This window comes from Podarcis pityusensis (genome assembly GCF_964106645.2).
Source record: "Podarcis pityusensis genome assembly, chromosome: 5".
NCBI lineage: Eukaryota > Metazoa > Chordata > Lepidosauria > Squamata > Lacertidae > Podarcis > Podarcis pityusensis.
Window position 1 is genome coordinate 82,588,467 of NC_138032.1, and position 12,179 is coordinate 82,600,645.

General features: G+C 48.7%; 1 protein-coding gene across 4 annotated transcripts in view; it reads left to right on the forward strand.

Annotated features, from left to right (window-relative positions):
* The window catches only part of LOC308478240 (uncharacterized protein), a 60,466-nt gene that overhangs the window by 15,569 nt on the left and 32,718 nt on the right, over positions 1-12,179 (forward strand). For all 4 annotated transcript variants that reach the window (XM_081007684.1, XM_081007685.1, XM_081007686.1 and 1 more), the window contains exons 2-3: positions 8,260-8,425; positions 10,033-10,090. In XM_081007684.1, the coding sequence (XP_080863810.1) occupies positions 8,260-8,425; positions 10,033-10,090 (224 nt within the window). The remainder of the gene's footprint in view (positions 1-8,259; positions 8,426-10,032; positions 10,091-12,179) is intronic.

Here is a 12,179-nt window from a genome sequence, read left to right on the forward strand (position 1 = left end):
TGTTGGAGGTCCAGCTAGCGCTGCAGACGGCGAGGCTTGAGGAGAGGAGGGCTCAGGATGCAGACAAAAAGGGGAAAGACACCCAGCTCGTCAGAAAGGTACCAGGATTGGTGCAGAAGTTTGGGGGGGAGCCCAAAGACTATCATGGCTTTCGGACAGAGATGCAATATGCCCTCAATCTGCAGTTTGATGAATTCCCTGACGAGGAATCAAGAGTGGCTTTCGTGATTGGGCATCTTGAAAAGGGGGCGAGAGACTGGGTTAGACCCCTGATGGCAGCGAATAGTGACGTCCTAAAGGACACGATGAAGTTCTTTCGCGCCATGGATCTGATGTTTTCCAGCGATATTGAACAGGGAGTGGTCCGCAGACAGTTAATGGCTTGCAAACAGGGGAGCCGATCTGTCCGTGAGTACTGGACTGAATTCACCATGTTGATCCATAAATTGGGGTGGGATCTATCGGCGGAACCCATTCAAATGCTTTTTGAAGAAGGGCTTTCTTCGGCTGTGAAAGACGAACTTTCCCGGGCGCCCAGGGCGGAGTCTATGGACCAGCTGACCAAATCAGCGCTGACCATAGGAGCGCGCCAGGAGGCGAGAGCATTGGAGAGGCGGGAAGGGAAGGGGGAACGTTGGAAGGAGTTCCGCATTCCAGACATTCCAGAGCCAACTTTCCCGCCGGCAGAGCCGATGGAAATCGGAACAGCGCGCGCGCGCGCAGTTTCAAAGCCCAGTGAGGGGGGAAAGAAGGAGGGAAAAGGCGCCCGGAAATGCTATCTCTGCCAACAGCCAGGTCACTTTGCCAGAGTCTGCCCCCAGAGGAAGGAATGGCAAGGGATGGTAGGAGCTGTGGAGGGAAGAGAGGAAGAAATACCGAAGCAAGTAAAAGCCAACGCCTGGCTGCCACCGTCGGGGCACAGCAGTCAGGCCAAAGAGCAGTGAAAGTGCCCACGCCAGAACCTCCTAAACCCGCCCTAGTGATAGAAGTGGCGCTAGAGCTGCCAAACGGACACCCTCTAAAGATAAAGGCGCTGTTGGACTCAGGCAGCTCCTGCAATTTCATGAGCAAAGAGTTTGCAGCTGAACACCAGATACAGACGATCCCTTTAAGCAACCCCCTGCAGGTGACCACGATCGATGGCAGGGAGCTGTTGGGAGGAGAAGTCAGCTTGCAGACCGTCCCAATGATAATGAAGGTGGCAAGGCACACCGAACTGATAGCGTTTAATGTGGCCACCTTGGGAGGAGCTCCCATTATATTGGGGATGAGCTGGCTAGCGTTACATGATCCGCTGGTGGGCTGGCATCAGAGAGTGGTTTCTTTTGGTTCAGCACATTGCTTAGAACACTGCAAAGAGGGAAAGGGTTTGGCAGGGGCCCAAGCCACCCTAGCAGGGACTGAAGTAACGGAGAACGTGAAGGTACCACGACAATACGCAGATCTCCGCGACGTCTTCAGCGAAAGGGAAGCTGACCAATTACCCCCGCATAGACCCTTTGACTGTCAAATCAATTTACTCCCTGGGGCACAGCTCCCTGTAGGCAAGCTGTACGCCATGTCAGACAGAGAGATGCAGGAGCTAAGAGAGTTCATTGACAAGAACCTGAAGAGAGGGTTCATCAGAGAGTCCAGGGCGGTGGGGGGCAGCCCAGTGTTTTTTGTGGATAAAAAAAACACGAACAAGCCGAGGCTTGTGTGTGACTTCAGGGCCTTAAATGCAGTGTCAGAACCAGTGGCTTTCCCTATGCCCAGGATTGACGACATTTTGACAAGGGTCAGGAAGGGAAAGATTTTTACTAAACTGGACCTAAGGGGGGCGTACAACCTGATACGAATAAGGAAGGGGGATGAATGGAAAACCACCATGTTCACCCCTTTGGGGGCATTTGAATATTTAGTTATGCCCTTCGGCCTACAAGGAGGCTCCGCGTGCTTTCAATCGTTTATGAACCACGTCCTGGGGCCTTTGCTTTACAAGAATTGTGTGGCCTTCTTAGACGACGTGTTGGTGTATTCTGAGAATGAGGAGCAGCATGTGAGAGACGTCAGAGAAGTGTTGAGCAGGCTGCAAGCCAACCAGCTGTGGGTGAAACTGGAGAAGTGTCAGTTTCATACCAAGGAGGTGGAATTCCTGGGGTATCGCCTGTCAGACAAGGGATTGGCCATGGATCCCGGCAAGGTCCAGGCGGTGCTGGAATGGAAAACACCCAAAACAAGGAAGGATGTGCAGAGGTTCCTAGGATTTGGGAACTTCTATCGTAAGTTCATCCGAAACTTTGCCCACCTGACGGCGCCCATTACGGACTGTCTCAGCAGTAAGAAGAAGTTCGTTTGGACTGAGGAGGCGGAGCGAGCATTTGAGGAACTAAAAAGGGCCTTCGCCTCGGAACAACAACTCCTGCATGTGGATTTACAAAAACCGATGAGAGTGGAAACTGACGCATCAGACAGAGCGATTGGGGCGGTGCTTCTGCAGCCAGGGAAGGAGGAGTCAGAGTGGAGACCGTGTGCCTTTTTTTCGCGAAAGCTGAACAAATCCGAGAGGAACTACACGGTGTATGACCGAGAACTACTAGCCATTCATGAGGCGTTCCGGAGATGGAGGCACCTGCTAATTGGCGCACAACATAAGGTGCAAGTGTGCACTGACCACAAGAACCTAGAGTATTGGAGGACGGCACGAGTGCTCAACCAACGGCAAGTGAGATGGGCCCAGGAGTTCTCCAAATTTAACTTTGAGATTTGTTACGTGCCAGGCCCAGAGAACATTAGGGCGGACGCTCTCTCACGCAAACCTGAATATTTGGAGGAGGAGGGAGCACCCGAAGAGAGACATGTCATTCCAGAGGACCGCTGGGTGTGTGGGGCGGCATTGGTGGGACAAAGAGAACTGGTAGAGGAAACAGAGAATGATGAATACGCCCAGAATAAGCTCAGAGGTCTTAGGGGTGAGGGAGAGGAACCAGGGGGTTTCGAGGAAAGAAATGGAGCTTTGTATTACAAAGGGGCACTGTATATCCCTGAAGGAGACTTAAGGGGGAGGGTACTCAAGCAGTTGCACGACAGCCCCACGGCGGGGCATTTTGGACAACACAAAACCATGTGGTTGGTCACCAGGGAATTTTGGTGGCCTAAGGTGAGGGAAGATGTACGGGAGTATGTAAGAGGGTGTGAGCAATGCCAGCGAGCCAAAGGGGAGAGGCGGGCACCGGCGGGGCTATTAGAACCCTTACCAACCCCAGAACGACCTTGGGAGGCAGTGTCGATAGATTTTATGACTGATCTGCCGAAGTCCAAGGGGAAAACAGCCATCATGGTGGTGGTAGACCTACTAACAAAGATGTGCCACTTTGTAGCCTGCTCGCATGCAGTCACGGCGGAAGAGACAGCGAAGTTATTTGTAGAACACATTTTTAGGTTGCACGGGGTGCCATTGAGGGTGGTCTCAGACCGAGGAAAACAATTTACTTCCAGGTTCTGGAGGAAGCTCATGAGCTTACTGCAGGTGGAGGTCAACTTTTCGACTGCCCGGCACCCTGAAACCAACGGGCAGGCGGAAAGAGCAAACGGGGTCCTCCAGCAATACCTGAGGTGTTATGTCAATGACAGAGAGAATGACTGGGTAGAAAAGTTGGCGCTGGCGGAATTTGCCTACAACAATGCCGAGAATGTGTCCACAGGGATGAGCCCCTTCTTGGCTAATTATGGGTGTCATCCCAGGGCTTTCCCAGGGGGAGAAGGGGAGAGATGGGGTGTCCCGGCAGCCGAGCATTTTGTAGAAGAAATGGAAGCAATCCATCGTCAGCTCCAACTCAACTTAGAAAGGGCGAAGGAAGAATACAAGAGGCAGGCAGACAAGAACCGAAGGGAAGGTGAAACCATAAGGGTGGGAGATAGGGTGTGGCTGTCAACCCAAGGGTTGCCGTTCAAAGGAGGTTGTAAGAAATTAAGACCCAGGAGATTGGGTCCCTTTGAGGTCATTCAACAGGTCAACCCAGTGGCTTTCAGGCTCCGGTTACCCAACCACATGAAACTGCACCCAGTATTTCACAGGTCGTTACTGTCACCGTATGAGGGGGGACGAGAAGGGATGGCCACTCGGGGACCGGTCATAGAAGAAAGGGAATGCAGCAGCCATGTGGCAGAAATCCTCGACGCCAGATGGAAGGGGGATCAGGTGGAGTATTTGGTAGCGTGGGAAGGAGAACCGGAGTCAGAAAACACTTGGGTAATGGCAGAAGATATCAATGACGAGGTATTGATAGAAACGTTCCATCAAAGGTTCCCAAGGAAACCTCAGCCTGTGGAGAGGTTCCGGAGGGAATACTTTGGGACCACCGATGAGGAGGAGGAGTTGGAAGGATTCTCGGAATCGGAAGGGGAAGGGGAGATGGACTCTGAGGAGGAGGAGTACTTCGAGACCAGGAACCGCAACAGGTGGAGAGAAGTGTTCGGGACATCGGAAGATGAAGGAAGTTCATTCCGGGGTTTTGCCTCCTCACCGCCCGTAGAGGAGGGGGCGAGAGGGGATGAAGGGGGCCCTGGAGGGGAGGTGGATGTCAGGGAACTGCCATCGGAAGGAAGGGAAGTGAAAGGGCTCACACAGGTTGGGAGAGACTCAGCAGCTGAAGAGGGAACCAGTAGGGGGAGAGGAGCTGGGCTGAGGGAAAGGGAGCTGGAGGGATGGCTCAGAGACACTTCCAGCGAAAACAGTGGGGAGGTTTCAGGACCTCCTGTAGGGACACCCACTCCTCGCCGGAAACTGTCACGCAGAGAGTCCAGAAGACGTGTTTCCGTTAAGGAGCTTTTATGTTGGAAGCGATTCCGAAAGCAACCACTGTCGGAATCTGCCAGCGACTGACGGAGCCATGTTTAAGGGGCTCCGTTACAGACAGAGGTTTGCAAACTTGACCAAACTCTGAGGGACTAGGATTTTACACACAAGCAGCTCATCGTCCCATCACAACCACTATCAGAATGGATATGGGGAAGCTTTCAGGATCAGTGTATTTGAGAAGGATCCGAAAATAATAATACCTAAGATTTGGGTTATGTACAGGTCAGATATCCCTTTGTTAGTACCAGTAACAAATGGAGCTAGAGCTCAGAAAACAAAGAATTAGACTTCAATAACTGAACAAGAGGCAGCATTACCAAGTTCAAAGTTTTTATTTTTTAGGAATATAATCTTATCACATGATCAGTTGAAACCACAAAATCCCAATGCTCAGCTACCATTGTTTCAGTACTTTAAATTAGGAACGATTGTTGATATCCAAGTAGGTTATATTCAGAAGTGTGTACAGAGGGGAGTGTGTGTACGAACTTAATAGCATTTAGCTTTTTTGTTGTTGTTGCCATATTGTTAATATTGTTTTATAGATTATAATTTCCTTATTGGTTTGTTAATCATATAATAGGACTTGCATGTTCAGACCTTTAAACCTCCCCCTTAAATAAATTCAGACAAGACTCAAATTTTGGTTTGGTTTTTGGCAGAATTTAGGCCACAGCTTTATTGATCACAGCAAGTGACTGGTTGCATAGGCTCTGGTTCGACTAGCTCCCTGCACCGTTGCAGGTAGCACTGACCCAGGGCACCCGCAGAGGTCAGCCTAGGGTGAACACCTGGATAAGCGGAAAGCCGGGAACAGGCTATCTCTGCCACCCAAATGCCCCCCTGGACTCAGGCACGGGCACAACCCCCTCACAGGGGTTGACCAAACCATCAAGTCCCTGGATTCCTTTAACAGAATACCCCTAACATAGGGATGGCGAGAGCGTTCCTCCCATCCCTATCACCTGAACCAGAGCCTATCCGCAACCTTATAAGTTGTGATGATTTGCTATGTGGCAGTCAAAACCCAAATGGCACCAGCCAATCAGCCAAGTGGGGAAAATTCCTGCCGTGCCCCTGCCCCAATGACAGACGACACACGATGGCATAGCAAGGTCAAGCGCACAGCTCTAAATATAGGGAGAGGTGGGCGGGTGTTCCGATGCATGCACCGAAAGAGGAAGCTCTGGGTCACGTGCATAGGTATATATAGGTCCCTCAATTCGTTTAGCTTGCATCCCATTGGCCTGATTAAACCCAGCATCAAGGGACCTACCAATTGGGTGTTGTGGCTATCCAATCTTACCCACCCACAACACAGGGGTTGGTTGCCAGGTCTCACCGCAACACATGCCCTCTTTAAGGGAGGACCCGATTTATGCTGTAATTACGATCTTTAGCTTGTTTTCTTAGTTGCTGGTTTGCTAACATTGTAACTGTTTTACTGGTGATTTATTAATTATATGATTTACGCTGTTCTTATGATCTTCTACTATGTTCTTATAATGTGAACCACCCTGAGATCTTTGCATGAAGGGCAGTATGAAAATTTAATAAATAATAAATATCTATTCAGAAGAGACCAATTGAAATTCATGACTTAAGTTCAGTGATTTTAATGGATGAGTATAAGTAATGCTGGATATCACTCTACATTCAGAAATAAATGCAGAGAGGCATTAGCACTTTCTGAAAAGCTATCATACTAGAGAAAGACAAAGGGCTGCTGTCTAAAATATACAAAATACTGTCGGACCCAACCAATCCAAAAGACTCTGTAAAATGAAACTGGGAAAGATAATTGAATATTGCAATAACGGAAGACAAGTGCAAATATGTATGTGCGAAACAAACATCTGGCAGATGTTGCATCAATGGAGAATTTCTATAAAATATTGTATAGACAGTATTACAAACCAGTATGAATAGCAAGCATGTCTTCAAATCTGTCAAATAAATGCTGGAGAGTTAACAGAGGAAGAAGCATATTAGCTCACATCTGGCAGGAACGCCCTCAGGTCAAAAAATATTGGTCAGACATCAGAAGCAGTATCAGAGATATAGTGCGATATATGATTCAATTGAATCCCTCAACCATTTTACTGGGAAGGATGAAAGGACAACAGGAAAGAGCATGTTTTGTGTGTTGTAAATATGCGAACTGCAGCCTTTATGTTATTAGCCAAAGAGTGGAAAGAGGCTCTTACCATCTATTGGTCAATAAAGGACTGACATGTGGAATATCATTTTTTATCAAGAAGATGATGGCCTGTAAATAAATAAATAAGTGTGTTGGGAAAGGAAGAAATAATTGTATAGACACTTTCAAGGAAACTGCTCAGCCCTTTGTACAATTTTGGAATGGAGACTGGCCAACAGAATCCACTCCTGTGGACGACTTTACAATCAGATGTGGAGTGAATATATTTGTAATGATTTTAATATGTGACCTTCTCCCCGCCCCCGCCCCCGGTCTCTTTTTTGCTGGAGTGGCAAACGAGATATGAAGCCAAGAAATCCGAATCCTTGTATAAATTTTAAATTGGAACCTTTCCTCACTTTCTGTGTAAATAATCTGATACACTTTTCATACTTCTCTCATTTTATCGGGGTGGGTTTGGGGGGAATCAAATGAACTGCCATATTGGGACTTGGAAGAAGAATACTACCTCTTCTCCCTTCCCTCTGAAGCGGGGATGGTGAACCAGGTATTGTTGGACTCCAATTCCCGTTAGGACCCATCAATTTGGCCAATGGCTAGGGATGATGGGAGTTGTCGTCCTGCAACCTCTAGAGGGTTGTAAGTTCCACATCCCTGGTATTCAGTATTATTTATTTATACCCCACCCATCTGGCTGGGTTTCCCCAGCCACTCTGGGCGACTCCCAACAGAATATCAACAATAAAAGCGATAAAACATCAAACATTTAAAACTTCCCTAAACAGGGCTGCCTTCAGACATCTTCTAAAAGTCAGATAGCTGTTTATTTCTTTGACATCTGGTGGGAGGGTGTTCCACAGGGTGGTTACCACTACCAAGAAGGCCCTCTGCCTGGTACTGAATATTTATGCCCACCCACCCACCCAAGAGTGTGGCTCTGGAGGTCTCCACTTTACAGTGATCCTCCTCTGTTTAGGGAAGCTTTTAATGTTTAATGGATTATTGTATTTTAATATTTTGTTGGAAGCCACCCAGAGTGGCTGGGGAAACCCATCCAGATGGGCAGGGTATAAATAATAAATTACTACTACTACTACTACTACTACTACTACTACTTACATGTTGCATCCAGAGGACCAGGACTCTTAGAAATAAGAACTTGGACTCCAGGACTCTTATGTTTACTAGATGAGCAGGTTTATTTTAGAGTTTCTTGCTTGCTTACTGTAACGTAAAACCTAGTGTTCTTTTCCCCCAGAGTTCCTCCAACCACTGTCTGCTTACTGGAAGCCTGTGGTGGACTGCTTCGTGCTAAGCCCAGAAAATCTGGAACCCTGTTCTGGATCATGGAATGGACCTACAATAACCATGTCAACACCTGAAGAAGCCATGTCAGCAAAAAAACCTCCCAGATTCGAACATAGGTAGGCATTTGATGAATCAGGCAAACACATGAATTCACCCTGAGCTGCACTTCAGAAGTCATGGAGAAAGAAAACCCAGGGAATGTGGCTCTCAGGCAGACTTTACACTCAGCTCTTCTCATTTCTATAAATGAAGCACTGAAATACACTTCGACTTTCGTCAAGTCAGGAGACCTGGCACATTAAAGATAATGCTAGAGACCCGCTTTCAAATGACAGAAAATAGCTCCAAAGACCAGAGAAGTGGTGAGTGCGTGGAAAGCATCCACGATGATTTCCCATGAGGCGTTTGTGTTTCAATAACAATATTAAAGGATTTGGAAGCAAGTTGGGAAACAACTACTTTTGTTATGAAGCCATCAATTATGAGTCATACCCTTCATGGAAAGAAAAACAGCCAGATATTCAAAGACGAGCAATGTTTTCAAGTAAATACAGAGGCACCAAAAAAAAGAAGAGGAGGAAACCAGGAAGGATCATTGCAGGATTTTAAGATTGTTGTGTGTTTGTTTGGATTTTTTAAAAAAGAAGGAGGCTGGAACGGCTTCCTTTTCAGGCCTAGTGGAGGTAAAACAGTCTGTTTTTGACCCATATGCTGTAGTTTGGCTAAAGAAACAGTACAGGGAGATCCCAGAACTTCTTGGTTCTATTCCTGATGAATTATGTTGTGTGCTGTGTCGTTCCTCAACACATTTCTTCACAGTCACAGTTTGCCTTCTGCGAAACACACACATACACACACAGTGCAGTGCCTTGATCTCACCTTCTTTTGTATTGATTAAAATTCAACCTAAGACCATAGCTGTCAACTTACAGATTTGAAAATAAGGGACCAGCAGCCTTGAAAATAAGGGACCAGCAGCCAAAATAAGGGACCTGCAACCTCACCTGTTCCAGGCACTCCAGTCTTCCTGTCCTCCTGCAGTCTGGTCAAACTCATGCTGGGTAGCTTCGAGAACACTGTCCAACCAACTTTGTAACCAGAGGTTCAACTGAATAGAATCTGAATCACATGCACCACAAGGCCTATGCAGCCTCAACTTAAGATGGCTCCCCGGCCTGGCTTTGCACTGCAAAGTTTGCAGCAGCACGTGCAACAAAATGGCATCCAGCATTCAAAAAGCCCCTCAGCTTGCATTAACTAGCCACACACAAGGCATGCAAGCTCCACCACCCCAGTCATTCTTATGGGTGAGCAACACAGCCAAGCAACACAGTTGGAGCCTCCCTCCTCCCTGGCTGGCAGGGAGGGAGGGAGAGGAGCTGCTTCCTTTGAAATTTAAGGGACATCATTTAAGGGACATTTAAGGGACATCCATCAATAAGGGACAACAGCGGGACATGGTGCTGGAATAAGGGACTGTCCCTTCAAATAAGGGACACTTGACAGCTATGCCTCAGACACCTTAAATGCGGCTAAACCACAAAGCAAAAGAAATCTCTTAATCAGTGTGGGTTTGCAATATTGTGATTCAGCTGTTATGTGCCTGGCTTAAATTTTCTATTTACTTGTGGCCTATAGATGTGACCACCCAGCAGCCAACTGCCTCTAGCCCAGTTAAAAGCAGCTGTGCTGTCAATAATCTTCTTCCAAATTTTGCTCTTAGGGACTCAGAGGTTCCATGGAAGCTGACCAGAGCTTGCTCAATGAAAAATTCAGCAACGGTAAGCAAGGTCACTTCCCACTCTGTGGAGTCAAAACATACACCATCATGTGATAGACAACAATCCCATGACTACAGTCATGGAGCAGGAATTCTAACAGGTACAATGACATGGAGGGGAAGCATGGGCATGGGAGGTTGAAGGTTAGTGCAGAGCAGGGCCGCAGAATAGAAAATAGAAGTGGCTTCAGAAATGGGGTTGGGGAGGTGAGCTTAGTTTATATAATAGAACAGGTGATTGATGAACAGAGCAAGCAGGAGTGTAGCCCCTGATGATGATGAAGATGAAGATGATAAGGATAATGATAGTTAACTTTATACAGAAACAAACCCTCCACATTAAAAAGTGTGAAACCAACACAAGGTTAAAAATAAAACAGCAAGCTACAGCTTCTTTTCCACTACCCTAAGAGAGATGTGCAAGCCTTTAGGTGGAACTTGATGTACTGATATAGAAAGGCTTGCTTTAAAAGAATGGGAAAGGCAACCCTGTGGCAAGTATCTCCTCTTGCTGTAAAGTGTAGCTGTGGAAACACATGATGTAATGTCAACACATTGTGTTTCACCCCCTCAATGGCCATTGGCTACTTCTGGAAGTGGGGGAATACACAGTTGCATGTTCCCACACCTATATGCTACAGGGGAATGGTTGTTGATCCAGTTTGCATCCTAACAAGCAGCTCTAGAGAATTCAAGCGTTGCCCTAACAACCAGAGGCGTAGCAAGGTCAGGTGGTACCAACTGTGGCATTTTTTTCTCACGTCCCCCTTTTTTAGGGTACCCCCTTTTTTTTAGGGAGGGTTGGCCACAGAAAAGATACGCCTGCAGATCGCGCAAATCTGACCGACAATCACATAAAACTGTGCCAGAGGGTGCCAGCGCCAACCGCCAATCGTGAAAATCCGACCGACTGCCAATCGCATAAAACCACCCACCGGGGATGTGAGCGCTACTTGCTGGGGGGGTGAACGCCGCCTGCCAGGGTGTACCAAGCTGATCACCAGGCATATTTGCGCAATCAGAGGGTGGGTTTTTACAATGAAGATCGCGCCAATCACGAAAATGTGCCCGCTGGGTGTGCAAGGACCGCCACGCCGATCCGCCTGGGTGGATTTTGTCACACACACACAGGCATGACACCCAGGGTGGACCTGCTCACAACAACCCTGTTGGGTAGTGTCAGGGCTGCCTCAAGTCTCAGCTCACAAAAGACCAACGCCTTTCTTTTCTTATATACAAACGTGTTTATTGCAGTTCATTGTTTGCTTCAGATCCGAGGCGCGCAGCCCTACGTCTGCTAGGCTTAGACCGCTGAAGTCCCTTCTGAATCTGTCCCCGCCGTGCACCAGTTTAAGAGGCTTGCGCTGCTCCACCTCTTTCTCTCTTTCCTTTTCCGCAGGGTCTTTCTGCCCGCTGGGGTTTCGCCCCTCCTGGATTCCTCCGACGCGGAATCAGACTGCTCTTGCCCCCTCCTGCGGGCTTTGGGACCTGGCCCCTCCTCCGGGCTCCCTGTACTTCCGCGCGCCTCTACATTTGAACTTGGCGCGCGCCCCCAACCTCTAACTTTCCTTTTGACAGCTACGCTACTCCCTTCACTACTCCCCTCCCCTTCCGGGAGGGTGGCTTGCTCCGACCTCCCTCCTTTCTCTACTGCCGGAGCCGCCTCCCCTGATACACTGGAACCTCCACCCCCTTCGCTGCACTCTGGCGGGGAGGCTGGTCCTGACGCCCAGCTGCCACTTTGGGATCCCCCGCTGGCCCCCTGCTCCTGACAAGTCCCCCCTGGGGCTCCCCTGGCCTTGACCACCGGCGCCCCCTTCTGGGAATCCTCTGATTCGCTGGAAAGACTCATGGAATCTCTAGAGTCATTGTCATCCTCTTCCTCGCTGTCCTGGGATTCATCCCCATCGCTCTCCATCTCCTGCCTACCCTGTGCCTCTGTCCCTGAACCCCTGACATCCATCCCCCCCTCGAAGCCCCCCCTTCCCCCCTCCCGCTGCTCGGGCGCAGGTTCCGGGAGCTCCGTTGTAGCGGGGGTAGACGCTGGATACAGTTCATCGACGTCGATCTCCTCTGCTTCCAGTTCAGTG